At 50.1% G+C, this 21,017-nt stretch overlaps 1 protein-coding gene across 1 annotated transcript; it reads right to left on the bottom strand.

The window, feature by feature from the left end:
• Nucleotides 1-191: 191 nt before the first annotated feature.
• Nucleotides 192-15,010, bottom strand: tesk1b (testis associated actin remodelling kinase 1b). The gene is made up of 11 exons (XM_037480406.2): nucleotides 14,740-15,010; nucleotides 13,399-14,084; nucleotides 6,546-6,667; nucleotides 6,365-6,413; nucleotides 5,212-5,358; nucleotides 4,724-4,806; nucleotides 3,184-3,274; nucleotides 2,777-2,860; nucleotides 2,487-2,573; nucleotides 1,988-2,084; nucleotides 192-1,907 (listed from the first exon to the last, which is right to left on the bottom strand). Exons 2-11 carry the CDS (start codon nucleotides 13,564-13,566, stop codon nucleotides 826-828), a joined length of 2,010 nt encoding a protein of 669 aa, XP_037336303.2. The 5' UTR covers nucleotides 13,567-14,084; nucleotides 14,740-15,010; the 3' UTR covers nucleotides 192-825.
• Between the last annotated feature and the right edge of the window lie 6,007 nt (nucleotides 15,011-21,017).

The following is a 21,017-nucleotide window of genomic DNA, read 5'->3' on the forward strand; positions in this document are numbered from 1 at the left end:
GGAGAAAAAGTTTGAGGGACCGAGGCAGGTCCGAACATAAACTTGTTTTTATGACCATACTAGATTTAGTTATGCACATTTAGTTGCATCATCACAGTGCGGAAGGAGTCAGGGCAATAGTAAGTCATCATGTCAGTGACTTCATGCTGATCCAACAGAAGAATGAAATAAAAGCCGATACATGTCAGAACTGCATTCCATCCGTTTATTCAATGCCTTCTTTAAATAATAACAATCTGTACATCTCTTAAGCAGGTCTTTGACCATTCATTCCCAAACGTAATCATAACATAAGTTTCCTTATTAACATTAATACAGTTGAAGTGCTTAACCAGGCAACCCAAAAGGGCCAATAGAGATCATACAGCAACAAAATGGTCAAAAGAAGTGTGTATAGCCCACTTTTACCTTTCCTCTCACTCCCTCACACACGCACACACACACACACGCACACACGCAGTCCGGCAGTGCACCATACACGCTCTTGATAATTAAATACATTAAAGCATAATTTGCCTGTTCATAGAACAGCACCAAACATCAAACATCATTGCAGGGGTAATAATAATAATACTAAAGCTTTACCCTCAGCCCAGCAGAGGGCGACATGCAACAAGCTGCCAGCAAAGACACCAGTTCTTTGTCCCGCAGCATTCTGGGAGTGTGTTTTAGCAAACAGATTGTGCACCAAAAAAAGTGTGTGTCTGGAAAATAAGCGTCGCTTCGCTTCGCTGCGTTGCGTTTAAAATCTGTGCAAATTGTCAGGAGACCCGCTTCATGTCCAGGAGACGGCTTCTGGCGCCCGGTTCCCACCGCGTCGAGGGCTCAGGCCTGCGGCCCCGGTAAGGCGAGTCCCGGCTCCAGGCCGGCGGCCGCGGGGGTCGGCGAGGGCGGCGGGCCCTCGGGCGGCGGGCCGAGCAGGCCGCGCGAGGCCGCGCCGTCGCCGTTCAGGTTCTTGTAAGGGTTCCTGCGCGGCGGCGCCCTGAGACACAGCGACGGGAAGCGAAGGCCGGCGAGGCAGCAGCCGGGGCACGAGAGCACCTCCTCCTGGTCCAGAGAGCGCCCGCTCCCCCCCGAGCCGAACGGGGACGAGCCGCCGGGGTCGCCGCCGGGGGGCGAGTGGTAACCGTTGTTGTTGGTGGCGCCGCGGCCGCCCAACCGCCGGCTCGCCGCCGCGTTGTTGTTGTCCAGGCGAGAGAGCGGAGGCAGGCAGGGGGGCCCGTTGGAGATGGCCGACCCCCAGCCGTTTGACAGCGGGGGGTTGCAGGACTGGCGGGGGGTGGAGGAGTGGGCCGGTGGGGGGGACAGCTCGGAGCGAGGCGACGAGGCGCTGTCCTGGGTGCTCGGCGAGCTGCCGCAGTCCATGGGCTCCTCCTCCTCCTCCTCCTCCTCCTCCTCCTCCTCCTCCTCCTCCTCCTCCTCCTCTTGGTCCGCGAGGTCGAGCGACAGGGGCTCGAAGGACGGCGGGAGGCCCGAGTCGGCGCCGCTGCCCTCCCCGACCTCGGCCCCGCTCGCAGCGTCCAGCTCGGCCTCCTCCGTCAGGACGCCGCTCGGCGCCGCCGCCAGGTGCGGAGGCGGCGTGCACGGCAGCGAGTGGCAGCGGCGGTGCCTCCTCGGCACGTGGCGCCGGTCGCTCTCCGACCCGGCGGGCTGGTTGCAGTCCGGCGGGGGGGGCAGGGTGAAGGTGAGGGAGATGACCGACTTGCTGGGCGTGTCGAACAGCTTGATCTTGCCCCCCATGAGGTCCGCCCTGTGGGAGAAGGGGTTGACCCGGGCGGGGGTCGCCGCGGTGCCGGGAGGGGGCGTGTCCAGGGGGTGGAGCATGTCCGATTTGCTGCGGGAGAGGCGGGGGTCCGACAGGAGGCAGAGGGAGCGCCGTCGCAGCGGGCCGATCGTCGGAGAAACGGCTTCAAGGGAGAACAGTGTGAGGGACGCATTGATCTTTGCCCCCCCCCGGCGCTTACAGGTCACAGGACTTCTGACTCACCTTTGACCGTCGGCTCGGCCCTCTGTTTCCTCTCGGCCTGTCTCCTCTCCAGCTCCACCGCGATTTGGGAAAAGGACGGACGGAGCTTTGAATCCATCTGACAAGAAAGAAATCAGAAGGAGTTGGGGAGGTTCAAACGCTGCATGGTGAGGACCAACATGGGTTACAGAACTCTCTACTGTTGCTCCGTTTAAACGTGACCGGAGCCTTATGGATTACCCAAATATGTTATGAAAGAGGCAAAAGCAACGTACAGTGTTATACAACAGACTGGCTATAATTTGTTGATTTAGCTGCATCAATTTGGGGGGGGGATTTGGTTATTGGGGCTGTTACATGATGTTGTGAATTACTGTAATGGACCCATTAGGCAGAACCTCCTCAGACTTTCTACATAGAAATAGACTAAAAAGGGCTCACGACGAGGAGGGAGGGTGTCTCTCTCTGTGTGTGTGTCTGTGTGTCTGTGTGTGTGTGTGTGTGTGTGTGTGCTTCTTACATTACAGCAGGTGAAGGCCAATTCCAGGAAGTCGGGAGGACAGTCTCCCGCCATCTCCCGAAAGGTCGCCTCGTCCAAACCAAAGTCCTGAACAAAAACACAAATGTTAGAAAACATAAAAGAGAGGATTTACAGGAATGACTTTGTGTATATTTCAGAAAAAAGAAAAGAAAAAACCATATATATATATTATATATAGAACATAGGTCGCCATGACACACAGCATTAGCTGATGAGAATGTGATGATAAGGGGACAGAGGACACCGCGGCGGTGGTGACAGCTTCGTACCACAGTGCGTGGCAGGACGTCGGGGTCGGCTTGTATCCTCGCGATGATCTCACACAGGATGATCCCGTATGCAAACACATCCACCTGCAGAGAGACGGGGGGGGGGGGGGGAGTCACTCATCTCAGGTCCAATGAAACATCAGGGGATTATGTCCTGGCTTTAGCCACTTTCATTAAACCAAACATTAAAATCATCAACTTTTAACAATGCAATACTAGGATATCCGTCACAGGAAAGTAAAACATTCCAGCCACGGAGTACGCCCAGTTCACAAAGGAGCTGAATTATATAACACGCATCGCTGGACTTGAACCGCCCGACTGCCGGCCTTTGTTTGACAGTCTTTCGTCGCGCGCGTGACGGACCTTGACCCCATCGCACCGAGAGCGCAGCGCTCCGTCAGTACCTTCTCATTGTACAGCTCCCCTCGCAGCACCTCCGGGGCCATCCAGTAGGGGGAGCCGACCACAGCCAGGGGCTCCTGGTCCTCTTCATCGCTGCAGGAGGAAGGGGGAGACAGAGGGAGATTTGTGCTGAAGCAGGACTTGATATTTAACCACACCGTGTGTAAGAGGACTTCTCGTCGTATCGGTGTGTGCACTTCCTCTGCGTTATGTGGAGATATCGTTAAGCTAAGTTAAACATAAGAACGTGCAAGGACACAAGCACACACACACACACACACACAGCTGGCAGATACTTCCTTTCTGTGCTATTTCCATCTGCTGCTGCAAAAAAAAACACTGGGAGGGAAGTGATGGGAGGGGGAAAGATGAAGAGCCAAGACGGCCGTGGCTCCCAACGTAAACAGAACTAGAAGAAGTCAGCCCACAGAAAGGAGTGAATAGGGAGTACGGCGGGGGGGATAGGGGGGGGGGGTACAGTAAGGCGCACTAGAGGGATGATGGGAGATTAAAGGACAGGAACGGCTCGTTATACCAGAGGCAGCAGAGACCCAGTAGGAGGCAAAAAGAACTGGAATAGTTTGACCTTTTTTAGAGTGTTTCTTCCCCCTCCCCCGCCCCCCCCACCCCTCCCTCCAAAACAAACGTGCACATTCAAAAGGTTTGTCAACACCACCCAATCACTGTCACGGGGTACAGACGGCGTTCGACCACAATGCAAACGCAGAAGAAAAGGGACGGAAACGCAACCAAGCAGCTGCTGCTGAAACAGACGCTGAAGCTTGGGAAGGAATCCAAGTGGAGGCCTCCCCCCCCCCCCCCCCCCCGTGGGACGAGTCACTCGGTTTACTGAGGTCTAGTACGTAAAGTTTGACCTAGCTGTACTTGTACTATTCAAAGGAATAGTTTGCTGCCAGGAGGTGGAGGACAGGATTCCAGCCTCAACTTTCCTCCGTCAAACCGCCAACGATCCACATTGAGGGCATGTGGCAATGCGCTAAACTTTTGAACTAGAGATTATATCGGAGTTTCTTCCTGATAATGGCTGATAAACTTCATATTTTACATTTTTTGGAGATCTTTGTTATTTCCCCATTTAAGCTTTTCCTTTGCACAACGAACGCCGTTAAGACGATACGCTTCAGCAAACACTTTCACCAAAAACCGTGACCGTGCGTCGCCAAGGGAGACGAGACGTGACGTCACTGGAGGATACGCGTGGAGAAAAAATTCAAACTCGGCGGCTTCAACCCTGCGGGTCAGCTGGAGTCGAGGGCGTCGAAATTAACGACGGCGCGTCAAGTACGGCTTTTAAATGTCGAAGCATTCAAATAAAAACACAGCGCGCAGCTGCAAACGCGACCAGACGACGACGGGTCAAATGATGCTTTTACGATGTCAATAAAAAAAAGGTTCCCCAAACACTTGTCTCAGATAGACGCTCCCCCCCCCCCCCCCGGAGGGGAGAAGTGGAGGAATGTGATTTATTGAGCGCGACTCATCTAAATCGCACAGTGAGGACGGAAAGGCGATCGGACCCACCTGTAATCTGGGATTTTCTCCGCCAGGCCCAGGTCTCCCACAATGGCCGAGCACACGCAGCCCTCCCAGCGCACCAGGCAGTTCTGCACAGAGGGGTCAGAGGTCACACACACACACACACACACACACACACGCACACGATTACTGCTGTTAAATGTGTCCAGTGAGAGCATTCCTTCATACATGTGTGTGCATTTCCACGGTGATTTAAGAGGCTTCCGTGCAGGGATTTTTTTCGACTCGCTTTAAACGGCTTTTTAAGTGAGAACGTTAAAAAGTCAGCAGCCGAAGAAACCGCAGATTTTTCCCACCTCGCTGGAGATGGCCGACTTGACCGCAAAGGTCGCCTCGAATCGGACTCGCTAACAGCGTCAACATTTCAGACATTCAATGCATAAAACACGAACAATCCATTCCTCTCTGGCAGCGTTTCACTGTTCAGTCTTTTTCGTGTGTGTGTGTGTGTGTGTGTGTGTGTGTGTGGTCACCTTGGAGGTGAGGTCCCTGTGGAAGATGCCCTTGCTGTGCAGGTACTGCAGCCCCCGAGCGACGCCCAGCGCCAGGGTGATCCGCACGCTCCACGGCAGATGCACGTCGCTGCCCAACAGCTGCTCCAAGTTGCCGCCGTTTATGTACTGGATCGTCGGGACGGACCGCAGACAGACGGAGTCGACCATTAACTCCCAGAGGGCCATTCCGGTAACACGAATGTCACCGGCAGTCATTAAATACGCATTACGTTGATAAAGATTTAGTGAGGTTATCGGGTTGTTCTTCCTTCATGATCCCGTTTCATTGATGGGTCCATAGTTTATTTTACTGCTCCTTCAGGAGGTCACATGACAGCTGCACAAGGCAATCGTCTGTTTAAAAACGCCACGTCATTTTTGAGGATGCCCCTTCTTAAAATAAGTTTAGTTACTCCACTACTCGTGGGACAGAAGAGATGGAAACAGGGAAGGAGGTCAAACTGCAGCCGTAAAACATTATGAATGAGAACTCCCCCTTTTCGGACATTGAGTGAGCTTAACGATGAATTGTCTCACAGAAAGGTCCGTTTTCTGGCTCATGATGGTGATTTCAGTTCACTCAACAGGTTCTTTGGGATCCCCGTGTGTCTGAAACCTGATGAGCTTTTCAATGAATGCAACACGACCCACGTGTGAAACAAAGTCAACCAATAACGGGACGCACAAATAATCCCCCTCCCCCCCCACCCCGTCTACGACAGGTAAATCCAACGCTTTTAAGAAACGTCACGACTCGCCTGAACGCAATCTGTGCAACACAGATCAATGTAAAAAAAAGAATAAAAAACATATGTGTACAATAATCAAAAGGATGGAAAATAAAAATAATTGCAATTATTAGTTGCAATCTACAAATTGGAATTACAATGAAAGATTTGAGTGGTAATAGAGCATAAAACTGAATTATGATTTTCAACCCAGATGTGATAACTTCTTAAATGTCTCAACGTTAAGTAAGATGAGCAGGTTTTAGTAGGTTGTGGCCGGCATCACAATTTCTAACATCTACATGTGCTAAAAGATAAAACCGGATACAAAACGTGACTTAAAATGAATAAGATACTTGTTGTTACTGTTTTATTTCAGCTGTAATGGTGGCATGCGGCGTTACCTCGGTGAGGGCGTGCAGCTGCCCCTCGTGGACGCACACTCCTATGAACCTGCAGACAGAGCAGACAGACACCTCACAGAACGGGAACAAGGGTTCGGAACCAAGTCGGAAAACAACGCGGCATGCACACACAAGAGGAAATGAAAGGAGGGGCGCGTCCCGGGCCGAGCGCCGTGGTTACCGCAGTATGTTGGGGTGCGATAGTCGGTTCATGAGCTGCACCTCCCGCAGCATGTTGGCTCTGTTGCTGGCCAGGATGTTCATCTTCAGAGCCATCACCTGGCCGGACACGCGGTGCTGCACCTGCACCGAGACCACAACATTTCTCATTTGGATCCAGGTACTCACTCTTATTTTATTTATTTATTTTAAACAGCGGCAGTCGCATGTGTAGAAATCGGAAAGCTCAGGTGACGTAGCATCAGAAAGTGCACTTTTAAAAACAATGGGAATGAAACATAAATCGACATACACAGGAGCAGAGAACTAAGGCTAAACAGGGCAGGCCTTAAACAAAGTATTTATGAAGGGAACTCATTGCAGATCCATGAATCACGCTGGAGCAGTAAAGTGGGACTGCGGGCGGAACGCCGCGTTCTGGGTACCAGTAAAACACCAGCTGGGTCAGAGTGTCTTAGCTCTGCTGCTCCCGTACCCCCGACCTGCTTCTATGGGATTTGCTCGGTCTGGTACGGCAACCATGGCGACGCAACACATCCCCCCCCTGCCCCCCTCCCTCCCTCCCCTTTCCCTCCCCCTCATGCTACATGTCGGTGCATATTTGCTCGGCAAGTAGACAGACTTGCAAAAGGAAAGAAACGCGAGCAGCAGACGAGCAATAAAATCTCACGCAGTGTGTAGAGATTCCCAGCAAACAACAGGGATGGTTTATTTTAGTTTGTAATAATCATATTATTCTGCAAATTCTTCACAGCGCGTCTGTAGCATTGGTGCATTATGAAAAAAAAAAAAAAGTCTAACCTGAATAAATAACTTGTGACCATAGTTTAAATCACAAGGCCGTGTCACCATTGCTGATTCAAACAAACCTTTGAATTCCCGCCACGTGCATCAGACGTTGAGCTGGGTATGTGCTGACAGCTTGATGCTCACATTAGCTGTGCTAACATGCAGACGACATCGACTTTTGGCAAAGGGTTTGCTTGTAAAAAACGGGAGTCTAAAAGCCGGTATGTTAGCGCACACTGGCTAACTAGCACTTTGGGTTGTGGTCAGTGGGCCACACTTTGGTTTGCATATTAGACCCTGCAATCAGGCTTTTAAGGCCACCGACACCACATTTCATTTCAGGCTAAAGGTGAAGCAGCTTGGGAGGGTGCGTGTGCGTAGGGTCCAAGCCTGGAAGGGAGATGAAGTTAGTGAGACACTGGCCTGAATCTGAGCCCGGGCTCCGGAATCAGAGTAGTGATGGAAACGGACCACAAAGCCTATTAGGGACGAGACGATAGTGCAGCGAGTAATGCCATTAAAACACACACACACACACGCTTCTTGCGAAGAGGAAGTTGGAGCAGAGATTGGAAGGTGCAGCAGGAGCGCGTGAGGACTGCAGGAGACATCTTCATCATGTGTTGGCAGCACTCAGGGGTTGAGGCAGACTGCTGGAGGATGGCGCTTTGGAGCCGATCAGGTTTCCTTCTACAATCGGCCTCCTCCAGCTTCCATTAGTGCAGATTTATCGGCCGTGCAGGACTGCAGGGGTCTGCATGACTGTGGATTTACATCACACTTGCCTGCTCTCTCCCCCCACACACACACACACATCTGTCTTCTCACTTAGTTGAAGAAACTCTTACATGCTTGTCTAGCATCCTGAGAATCTTGCACTCACACTCTGTAGGCGTGTTACAGTGAAAACGTGAGCCAACTGCTGAGGCAGCAGAGGTGGGAACCGACACGCTCCGCCATTCTTCACCGTCTAGTCGCGACGGCTTTAAGCCTCCAGATAAACAACTTCTCACTCATCATTACCGGCGGCATTTTCTAAGGTGTGTGTGTGTGTGTGGATCAACAATGCAAAGCCAATGAGAGAAATGTAGGGTGTTTTTTTTGGGGGGGGGGGGGGGGGGAGAAACAAACCACTTTACTGGTCATCTCCACGGGCTCGTCGCTGGAATGTCCACGCCTACGTCGGGATTACCCCACGACATGGAGCAATCACACACACACACGCACGCACACGCACACACGCGGTCAGACACGCCCCAGAGCTGTCCTTCAGAAGCCACTCGGCCTCGTGGAGTGCTGCAGTCAGCAGAGGAAAGGTCGCGGGCATCTTCCGCCGTGCAGCCAAAACATGTGCGGCAGCGTCTGTCATCAGCCGGCGGCCCGGCGAGGGCGACCGATGGAGGGGAGGGAGGAGGAGGAGGAGGAGGAGGCAGAACGAGGACGCGCACAAGGGCAGGAGAAATGCGTGAGACCTTCAAAGAGAGCTGCAACTTCAGGGGACTTTGGGCTGTTTAGATAGAAAATATGAGGAGAGACGAACTTGGGCAAATAACAAAAAAAGGACGCAGATGTTTCTTTCCACGCGGGAACCTCTGGACACTGGACGCCTCCAGAGGCCTCGTTTTCATTCCCCCAATGAAAAAAACCAACAAGCCGAAGTGTGAAGGGACTGCAGCGAGCGAATGGCCCCCGAGGGGGCTGAACTCCACTCGCTCTGTCTGCGCGTGGAATCGAGTCAATTAGCTTCTCCCCCCCCGAACAACTCGAGGCTTAAGCTGCCGCCTGAGGGTCTGCTCTCAGTTACAGCGTGAAGAAGAGGAACAGTGCCCCCCCCCCCCCCCGTGAGGACGGGCCTCCAACCTGATCTAGGAGCCGGGTGGCCGACAAGCCGGCACACAGCGGCTCACTCGGTCGGCTGCACGACAACAACAAAACTCTTCCTCTTCCCCCCCCCCCCTCCTCTTCATCGTGCATAACCCGAATAGGAGGGGGGGGGTCACTCGAGGTTTCCATGTAGAAACGTCACATCACAGAGCTGCTGAGCTCCACAAAAACATTTCACCATCTTCTGACTGGATGCACACATGCAAACACTGAGCCTAGTGGGGGGGGGGGGGGGGGGGTTGATGTAAACACACACGCACCCCTCGGATAATCTCCCAACAACGCCGGTAACCACGATGGAGAGGAGGAGGCCGCTGGAACCGGACGGTTCTTCAACTCTGCGTCCCTCTGAGGGAAGGCGGGCGCTCCGGGCCTTTCGGGTTTGTGCGGAACATAAACAATCCGTGAGAGGAGGGGGGGGGGGGGAACATGAGCAGGCCCAGACTGGAGCTGGGGAGGAGGGGAATAATGAGGGAAAAGCTGCCGAGGTTCATGTCTGCACTGGTGCCCCGGTGGCGATGGATCGCGGTTTGTGTGCGCGTGCAACTTCTTTGTGGTCGTTTTTTTTTTTTTTTTTTTTTTTTTTTAAATCTTTCGCAAGTTTTATCTTCGTCCCAAGAGCAGGCCGACGCGTCCCGACACGGCCCGGGGAAGGTCCCGGCGTGAGCGTCTCCGGGCCTCGCGGGCACGGCCTCTCTTGATGGGCGATGTTTACCACCGAGCACAACGTGTGAGGAAAGAGGATCCTTCAGAAAGACGTTAAAGAGATAAAAACTACTTCCTGCACAGGAAGAGGACTCGGGGCGCAACTGACATCGTGACGTACGTGCGGCACACTATTTTGACGTTATGGAAAAATTACAAACATTTTAGATGTTTGCATTAATAATATAATAACGAGGGTAACTGCAATTTAAGTATATGCCATGCGGCGCAGCTGCATTGTTTTTGTAAAGTTATGGTTTCACTATCCGAGGTTAAAACTGGAAACACACACACGCACACGCACACACACACACACACACACGCAATTTCATTCACGTCACTAGCAGCTGCCACACATCATTGTCATCGTCACTCAGGTTGATAGTATTCGTCCTTTCCTCCTGTCTGTTTTAAAACCCCCTCTTTATGTAATTACTCTCCATTGTATCATCATCACATCTCATGTGCGCACACACACACACACACACACACACACACACACACACACACACACACACACACACACACACACACACACACACACACACACACACACACACACACACACACACACACACACACACACACACACACACACACACACACACACACACACCTAATTCCCAGCAGTTATGATCCTTATCATGATGACTAGTTTTGTTCTGGAGAGACGCTCACGTGACTCGTGTTAATGTATTTTAAATTTCTGTTCTACCTCCCACTTTACCCAACCATTACCAAGACAAACATCTTGTCATCGGAGATGAAATTATCAAGAAAACCGAGCTACAAAGACAATCGGGCCGTGTCAGCCTGTGCTGCAGGCTGTGGAGATAAGCACAATAAACTAAGGTGTGCCCTGACTAACAGTCACTGAGGTACGGAAGCAACATATTGAAACATGAATAATATAAAGATTCTTCAAGGGTTGGAGAGATGTGTTACGTGGCTTTACCCCAGGTGATGTCGACATTGGTATCATCTGCAGTTAGCTTAATGTGGCTACGAGTCGTCCTGGCTCGGGTCAAAAGGGGCTTAAATCTGGCCCACAACCACATGGTTTCTATGAATTAAGCAATTAGGCTTCAGAAATGCTACCTAATCAAGTGATACCAATCTTCTTATTCAACTCTCGGCAAGAAAGTATATGAAGTGTTTGTCCCCAAACTGCTAAACCATTTCTTTGAAAGCCACAAAGAGCTTGCTGGTGTGGTGAAAGATTAGCAACGAGCAAAGCTGACCATACGCCATGTGATTGGTTACAGGTCCAAACACACAGGAAGTGTGTCCCTTTGCACTAAAATACCGCCGAGATTTCCACGTCAGATGTAAATTGCGGAGAAGGTTTAAATGAGAATAAAACCGGTGTTAACAAATACCAGATTCCTTTATCAGAAACAGCTGGAAAATGATTCCGTGATTCAACAAGAAATCAATACAACTTATTTGTTAAGTCCACAACCGGACAGACCCACATGTCTAATTACTTCCTGTTGTTAAACCAACCGTTGAGCCATGGTGCAACGGATGTGTGCTCGGGAGGTTTTTACTGCTTTTATCCTTTTTGATGCTGATGAGGAAAGAAAAGGAGAAAAAAAAAAACAGAAGTGAGAGTATTGCACACGGTCGAACACACGGACACACAAACACACACACCGAAGTCTCCTTTGAAGACCGTTAAATAAAAGGAAGACGAAGAAACCACAACTGAAAACAAAAATACATATGCTCCCTTCAGCTCTCCCTCTTTTTCTGTCTTTCACTTTGAGTTTGCCTGATGAACGTGGAGGTGAACGACCTGTCTGCACCCTGCAGTGACCCACACACACACACACACACACACACACACACACACACACACACACACACACACACACACACACACACACACACACACACACACACACACACACACACACACACACACACACACACACACACACACACACACACACACACACACACACACACACACACACACACACACACACACACCAGTGACGGCTATATTCAGGAGCCATTCAAAGCAAACACGTCAGAGTTGTTTTGGCTGCAGGACGGCCCGGCCCGGACCCAACCGACCGGAACAATGGGTCAGTCTGCCGCCTGGGCAAGGTTTTCAAATGTGACTGAATGATAGCAACAATTTAGGCATTTACAAAAAGGCATTCACGAAAAGGGCAGGACGATCCAAACCCAAGTGGCAATTTGACGAGCGAGCAGTAAACACGCTGACATTTGCATGCTCATTGGCCATGCAAAGGGCAACGCCGAGGGAGGGGCAGAGGAGAAGAAGACTTATTTAATGAGGCGAGGGTTCAGACTCAAGGTTTTTTTTTACCTTAAATGACGAGAGCCCGTCACGTCTCGGTACCGCCGAGGCTTAAAACCCGGCGGTGTGAGTCCCAGAGGTAGCGTGAGTGACTCCACAATGCCGGCCGTTGTGTATACAACACAATTATTGTTTACCTTCCATTCATGCCCAACAGTTCACTGATCCCACATGTGCACGTAACTCAAGTATTTCAGTGTTTACAAAACGCATCAGTAAGCCGCTGCGATGGACTTCCTGGGAGCCCTGTGGAGCATTTCACTAGTTTTAGGCCGGCCGTGACCAATTATCTTCATTGTGCTTCTTCAGGGTGGCGTTACACTAGATTTTATGGTTAATCATTTAATAAGAAAGTGAAAACTTTCCTGGGAACCCCAAAGCGGCGTCTTCGCGATTGATCAACAAACCGAAAGCAGGAGAGTAAATCAATTTAAAGAGAGCTGGATGTTCTGACTGGACTATTTTTAGACTCCATAATGAAAGGAGGAGAGAGAGAAAACAGCCCTTTAATGCTCAAAATAAAGAGCGTTGAAACAAAAGCCCGGGAAGTTTTTGTGCCTAAAAACCACATCATCATCATCATCGTCGTCGTCATGTTACTCTACTTCGCTGCCCGGCCTACCTGTGACGCCATCACGCTGTTCTGGCAGAACCCCCCAGTAATGAGGCCCTGGTCAGAATCGGACCTCCGTGCAGTTGACCAGCAGTGTGACAAACTGAGTGGGTGCTGTTCTGTACAGGTGGAGGGTATATGGTTACACCCCCCCCCCCTCCCACGTGTGTCAGATCTACCTGTCCTGACCGTATCCACTTACACACCCCCCCCCAGCACGTGGGTCACAAAACAAGTGGGCAGAGGAGACAATGAGACGACTCCACCACGGTCCCGCATCATGCGTCTTAGTGTTGGGGGTTCAGGTGCACTGGTTGCCATGGATACCACCAATACGAGAGACCCGGCAAGTCAACAGGGCGACAACAACTTGCTCAGCCGTCAAAAAAAAAAGTTTGGTTCGGTTCACTCATTCAATCATCGCAAGCAATCCTAAACATACACTCACATTAAAGCTCGAGTGCGTCCTCAACAAGACGCCAAGCATGACTAAAGTACTCCGATAAGGGGGGGGGGGGGGGGGTCTCTCACCTTGAACACCTCGGAGAAAAAGCCTGCACCGATCTTCTCGCAGATGAAGTCGTCTAAGCGGGCCAGGCTGGACACGGCGCTGCGCAGGGCCCGGTAGGAGGACGGTCTGGTCCGGTTGGTCCCGTGCACGCTGTGCATGGGCGGCTCTGCCTCCGTCTCCATCTCCATCGCCTCGGGAAAAGGAAAAGGCGGTGGGAGGAGAAGGTGGGATGTGTGCGTGGTTTAAAATCCAGCCCGACCACTGTTTACATTTCCCATGTCCGGTGGAGGGCTCCCCGGCGCGGGGGGAGGGGGGGGGACCAAACGTCGCAGCTAGCGACCGGTTTGTCCCGATCTCCCCTGCACCAGTCAAGAAGAATTCCTGCACGCGACCGGAACCGACTTGCGTCTGTCGGAGGCTACCGAACCACGCAGCCGCAGCGCCGCATCCTGCGGAGCCAGTGCGCAGGGTTTTTTTTTTTTTGGCGAAGTCCCTCGTGCCGTGCGCACAGTGCGCAGGCTGCTGCTGCTGCTGCTGTCTTGGCAGTGGCGTCTCTCTTTTTCGGTTTCCTCAACTCTGCTCTACTCCCCTCTCCTCGCTTCGCTTCTCCTCCTGCAGTGGAAAAGGCCGGTGCTCCCCCTCCAGCTTCCACCAATTGAATGCCGGGTTTCCAGTGCGCACGGAGCGGCCTCGATGACGCGGCGGCCTATGAAAACCCGGAGAGAGGCAGAGTGAGTTTAGGAAGGGGGCGGGAAAAGGGGCGTCGATTCGCGTAATCATTTAAGTGTGTGCATCTTCCGAGGCGGATCGGACACTAAAACTCGCTGCGCTGACTGAGCCAGAAAGAGTCCGTGCAACGGCACCGGGAAGCAGTCGGACGCACGCGCAGCGCTCCGAAGCACGACTCCGGATGTTTGCGCCTCTTTTAATGTGAATCAGAAAAAAAAAACGAATCCCCGCTTTTACATCCGCTCTTCAGATGCACAAACACACACACGTGCGCTTTTACAACCGATCCCGTGGCTAGAGCGTTTTTGATGGGTGAAATAATGGTCGCATGTTGGGAGAAGGGGGGGGGGGGGGCGGTCTCTGGACGTGCGCGTGCCGGCTGTCCTGCTGCTTTGCAGGGACACGCGTGTCGCGCAGCTCCTCGACTTGACTGCGGCGTGTTAATTATGGATGGCGAACTGTGCCGAGTTTGCGAGCTCGTCCATCACGCCCCCCCCACAACCACCCACCCGGATACGTAAACTGACACACGTACATTTCAGATTCATCATACGAAGAAAAACGCTGACGCACAACCTCAACGAAAGCGGACGCGCACGCGTGTCCTCCCGCTGGAGGAGGATCGGACTCACCTGGCCTTCTTGTTAAAACACCACCTCCACGTGTACCGAGATCAGCCCGGTAACTGGAGCTTTATTTCACTAATTCATCACCTTCGTGCGCCGCGCACGCACACGGGCACACACACACGCAAACACACACAAACACACACAGACAGACACACACACACACACGGGCTCCGGTGGTTTCGGTTTACGTCCCCGCCGCCCGCCTCGCTGCCGGTTTGGTTGCATGTAGGAAGAAGAACGCCGACCTTTGCTGCGCTTTATCGGAGGCGGGGCGCGTGCGCACGTGATCACCACCGCAAAAAAAAAAAGAAGAAATGCACCTGAGGGGGAGTTGGAAGCACCCCCAGTTCTCACCTTTAGGGCCAAGCCTGGGTGTGGGTCTGGATTATCTTTGTCAATCCAGGGATTATATCTAATTTTATTATCTAGGATAAGTAATATTTCCCTTCCAAGTATCTCCTGCCATTATTGATGGTGTAATTTACCAGTGCGAATTATCTCAAATATTTATGAAAGTATGAAATAACATTTGGCATGAATACAGGACCTGGAGATTTAAGGGAAGTGGCCACCTTTGCCAGTAATTCAAGGGATGAAAAGGTGATCAAAATCAGGATAAAGGGAGTTTAGAGTTTGACCTCTTGCAACATGTGAAAGGCGAAAGGTCACAGGCCAAAGGTTTAGGACCAGTTTACTACACGGTGCGTTGATACATGCAGTCCAGTTAAACTGGTATGCACCACAACAGAGACCAAAACACAATTAAGGGCTCTTAACTCCACACTCGACTGTCTGTAAACCTGCTGTTCTGGACACTTTTTTTTTTTTTACTGCAAAATTAACCTGATGGGAAACAAGTAAGAATTTAGGGGGGGGGGGGGGGGATAATGTATGTCTGGATTAGATCTAAAATGACCTGAGTAAAAGGATAAATGATTTGCCAATAGCAGTATACAGACACTAAAAGAAGCTGTTGCAATGACTTTAATTGGATGCAGAGCAGCCGTATAAAGGACTTGAAACAAGTAAAACCAATTCCTGTACTACAAGATAAAAGTATTAAAAACAACCCAACTATGAAACTATATGTCTTGCTTCGGGAAATACATTTTGAAGATAATGCTCACTCAGAGGGGGGATATTCATGCTGTCGACGGCCGATTGTGAACCCAAAAAGGTGCTAGATGCCAATGAGCCATAAAAAATTTAAAAAAAGTGTGTCTTACAGCGTGAAGCCATCTCACACCTCAGAGGCACATTCCCAGAGAGACGACACGCAGCTGGCGCTGTGGAATGAGCTCACTCCATTATATTCAGTTTATTCCGTCCTGAAGCCTGAAGGGAAAAAACTAAAGTCACAGCCTGTTGCTGATAATATGTACAATTTATTATTTAGAGCGTTGATCACTTATTCATCACACTTATAACAGTCCGCGTTTGGCTTTATTGAGCATTTGATTGTGTGTTGTGTGATGTGTGTGTGTGTGCGTTCAGGTGCGTGACAGGAGATTATGTTCCCTCCCCGTTGACCTTTTCAGACTGGTCCCAGGGTTCATTAATCACCCCGGGGAGGGGGGGGGGGGGCTGCATATCCTCGAGGAGAGAGATTTGCCTCTGACTCGTCGCTCAAACGGTTAAACTACACGCGTCCAGAAACAACGACAGCATCTCCAGCCTCCACCGTAACCTTTGTTCAGAGCTAACGACACGACGTCGGCGTGCTAACGCGGTAGCATGTAGCTTTAATGTGCAGACTTACCACATTCATAGAAAAATGTCACATTCCTGTCATGAATTTTACACATGTCTATAGTCTCGAGGAGTACTGCTTCATATTTCACATGTAATACACATTTTTAAAATGTTTTGTGGCTCCTCAAGGAGCTGCAAGATGTTTGATAAGTTGCCTCAAGTGAAGACAATTTTTGTCTGAAGATCACAATCTCCTCGCGGAGCCTCGAGGCCTCATCAGCTGCAACTAACAAGACACACTGGAATTTCCTCCGACCAGGCCGTCTGTGGTCGTGATGCATTGTGGGTAAAGTCGCCGCTATGTTTTGAAACAAGGAAGGTAATAAAGGAAATAAAGATAAAATATCACCAAACGCGGCACACTGCACCTTTAAAGGAGACTATATATATATATATATATATATATATATATATATATATATATATATATATATATATACACTCACCGGCCACTTTATTAGGTACACCTGTCCAACTGCTCGTTAACACTTAATTTCCAAGCAGCCAATCACATGGCGGCAACTCAGTGCATTTAGACATGTAGACATTGTCAAGACAATCTCCTGCAGTTCAAACCGAGCATCAGTATGGGGAAGAAAGGTGATTTGAGTGACTTTGAACGTGGCATGATTGTTGGTGCCAGAAGGGCTGGTCTGAGTATTTCAGAAACTGCTAATCTACTGGGATTTTCACGCACAACCATCTCTAGGGTTTACAGAGAATGGTCCGAAAAAGAAAAAACATCCAGTGAGCGGCAGTTCTGTGGGCGGAAATGCCTTGTTGATGCCAGAGGTCAGAGGAGAATGGCCAGACTGGTTCGAGCTGATAGAAGGGCAACAGTGACTCAAATAACCACCCGTTACAACCAAGGTGGGCATAAGAGCATCTCTGAACGCACAGTACGTCAAACTTTGAGGCAGATGGGCTACAGCAGCAGAAGACCACACCGGGTGCCACTCCTTTCAGCTAAGAACAGGAAACTGAGGCTACAATTGGCACAAGCTCATCGAAATTGGACAATAGAAGATTGGAAAAACGTTGCCTGGTCTGATGAGTCTCGATTTCTGCTGCGACATTCGGATGGTAGGGTCAGAATTTGGCGTCTACAACATGAAAGCATGGATCCATCCTGCCTTGTATCAACGGTTCAGGCTGGTGGTGGTGGTGTCATGGTGTGGGGAATATTTTCTTGGCACTCTTTGGGCCCCTTGGTACCAATTGAGCATCGTTGCAACGCCACAGCCTACCTGAGTATTGTTGCTGACCATGTCCATCCCTTTATGACCACAATGTACCCAACTTCTGATGGCTACTTTCAGCAGGATAATGCGCCATGTCATAAAGCTGGAATCATCTCAGACTGGTTTCTTGAACATGACAATGAGTTCGCTGTACTCAAATGGCCTCCACAATCACCAGATCTCAATCCAATAGAGCATCTTTGGGATGTGGTGGAACGGGAGATTCGCATCATGGATGTGCAGCCGACAAATCTGCGGCAACTGTGTGATGCCATCATGTCAATATGGACCAAACTCCCTGAGGAATGCTTCCAGCACCTTGTTGAATCTATGCCACGAAGAATTGAGGCAGTTCTGAAGGCAAAAGGGGGTCCAACCCGTTACTAGCATGGGGTACCTAATAAAGTGGCCGGTGAGTGTATATATAATCAGACTATTGAAAGATCCAAATCCAAACCATTAGTATTTTCTTCTTCTTCTTCTGACTGAAGAGCAGATGAAGTATTTGTAAAAGAAAACCCGCTGGAAGAATTTTAACGAGGGCCGGCGCTCATTCAGATCCCCTGCTGAAAAGTTTTAGCAGCCCCCCCATCGGGAAGGAAATCAATGGGCCGCTCCTGCTGCTTCTAACACCTGAGCCGCCCCCCCCCGACCCCCCCACAAGACAGATCAATCCCTACAGCCACAGACAATCGCAGGCCCCGGCCTAAAACTGATCCATCAGCTGTTCCTCATGAAGAGACCCGTCTCTCCCACATCTGTGCAGCGGTGGGGAGGAGACCCCCGCTCTGTGAAATGTCAGCCCCCCCCCCCCTCCCCCTCCTGCTTCTGAAGTTCCAAGTCCCACCTCAGGAAAAATCTATACCCTTCGCCTGCAGGGTCCCAGTTGGGGGGGGGGGGGGCATCAAGACTCATCTGAGGGTGCTTACAAAGACACGCTCCCCCTGCTCGGCCTCAACAGGCAGGCAGACGGGGGGTGGGGGGGGGGGGGGGGGCACATTAAAATTGTTTTTTTTAGAGGACACCAGCTGTCTCATGTGCCTGCACGTCTGTCCCCAGAGGAGGAGCAGAGGGGTGAGCGGACAGGACGGGGGTGTTGCCACATGGCCCGCCTCCCCCATCTCCACCTCTTCTACACCCCCCCCCCCTCCTCCTCCCCCACTGGATGAAAGAGCACTGGGAGGAAAAGTGCTGCTGCTGCTGCATTTTATTTATTTTGAAGGACCAAATAGGCCTCAATTCTAATAATTCATGGTTTTATTAAAACGTGTCCTCATGACAGTGGAAGGGACTCGAACCCTTAAAGAAAAACCAGGAATCGAGATTTCAGCACAAAGAAAAATCCCTTCCTCCACCGTGCAAATATTATTTGGGGAAAATCCTTTTCGCTGATGAAAATGATCACTTGGTCTCACACACACACACACAGTCCGGTTTGCCCCCCCCCCCCCCCCCCCCTGAGGGGCCAACGTATCAGCCTACATTGGTCTCCAGAGCCGAGTGGAGGCGCTGGGAAGTGAATCAGAGTGAAGTGCCGCTTCATCCGAGTAAATTACCGTCCACTCAGGGATGAGGGGAAGAAGAAGGGGGGGGGGGGTGGGGGGGGGGGGTCTCATTAGGAAAATGAAATGCATTGATGATACTTCATGGGACCTGTGAGAGTCATTGCAACGAGCTAGAACTATATGTATCTATATGTAAAGATATATATCTATATGTATAGATTTATATATGAGGAGTAAAATGAGGAGATCCTGGGACAACAGAGGCAAGAAGAAAATAAAGATATGCAGAAGGAAATCAAAACAAAGCCTCACACACAGATGCAAACGCTGCGAATGGAGTGTTTTTCTCCGGTTTCCCCTCTTGTCCCAACATGCCCAGTCAGTTCCCTGAGCCTCAGGTTTCACCTCACAGGTGAGGACTGGCGTGTTTTGCTTCCCTTTCGGTTTGGGCCTGTGACATGTTGGTGTGACGTCTCTGGACCCGAGGAGTCTGTGCCTTTTACCTCTGTGAGCGTCACGTTATTTGGTCGACATCAGGCGCCGTTCATCTGCCAAAGCGCTGCCTCTCAGCGACGTGTTGACGCGTGTGAGCAAAAGGTCGCAGAAGGTAAAGGGCACTCGCCTCGTCCGGGCAGATCCTTCCTGCTCCTGAGCGTCGTCTCCTGAACACCAAAACGGGCCATGAAGTTAGGTCTCTGCTGATTAAAAAAAAGAGAAGAGGATCAATAAGTAGCTCTGCAGGGTACTGCAGACATTCTGTGGATAGTAATGATTTCACATCTATCATATTTAAAGCTCCATTTCAAAGTGTTCCACTAACAAGATGAAGGCACAAAGCTCCTCTGGTTATACAAACATAAAGCTGCTTCTTTAACACCAAAGTAAAACACAGGAGTTATTATTTAACGTATAAATACCATCAAGACCCTGAATAGTCTAATGTGTAACTAAATGAGTATAATTCAGTACTAAAATAACTTGTAAATATTCCTCAGTACCTCAGATAAAAATCAGGGTCTGTTAATGTTACAGTTGAGGACAGTTTAGGAGAAATTAAGCAACCGATACAAAAAATAAGCTGGAAGGCAATGAATGATAAGATGTTATTAGAGTCTTTTTCAAATGGTCAAATAACATTACCTTTCAACATATGGGGTGCAGTGTGTTGGGGGAGGGGGGGGGGCAGTAGCAAACAGAATTGATTCTCCACTAACCCACTGACCTGCATTGCAGAGGCAGTTCTTTTCTTTTGTTGCTACGTGCTCAGTTGGTTTAATGAGAAATGAAAGCGTGAAAATGACAGCCTTCAGCGATGCTGCCCTCTAGTGCTCACAGAGCGCTACTGCACCACAGCAAATACGCATTTTACAATATAACACCAGAAAAACAATAAAAACTAGGTGTCAAATAAAGTAGCTCAAAATGGAAATACTAATACAAATACATGTAGAAAGCCAGAAAATGGTGCCGCTGCTTTGTTTATATTTTAATATAGTTCATCGTTACTAGAGCTGTAAAAAAACGTCTTATTAAAGACTTTTGAAAATGTTTGGTCATGTTTTTACTGTCAAACAGAAACTTACGAGACCGAAAATGGATAAAATAAAGCCTTTATTCTGGATTTTCTTTTTCAAAATAAAACTCAAATCTGAAAGTCGTCCGGAAATTGGGAATTAATTTATACATTATTAATAATGATTGATTTACTTAGTATTTGATTCGGGGTCTTCAGTCCATCTCGTGTTTGTCTCCTAGTTCTAGTGAGACGATAAATTACTCGGTA

This window comes from Pungitius pungitius, chromosome 1 (genome assembly GCF_949316345.1).
Source record: "Pungitius pungitius chromosome 1, fPunPun2.1, whole genome shotgun sequence".
Lineage (NCBI taxonomy): Eukaryota > Metazoa > Chordata > Actinopteri > Perciformes > Gasterosteidae > Pungitius > Pungitius pungitius.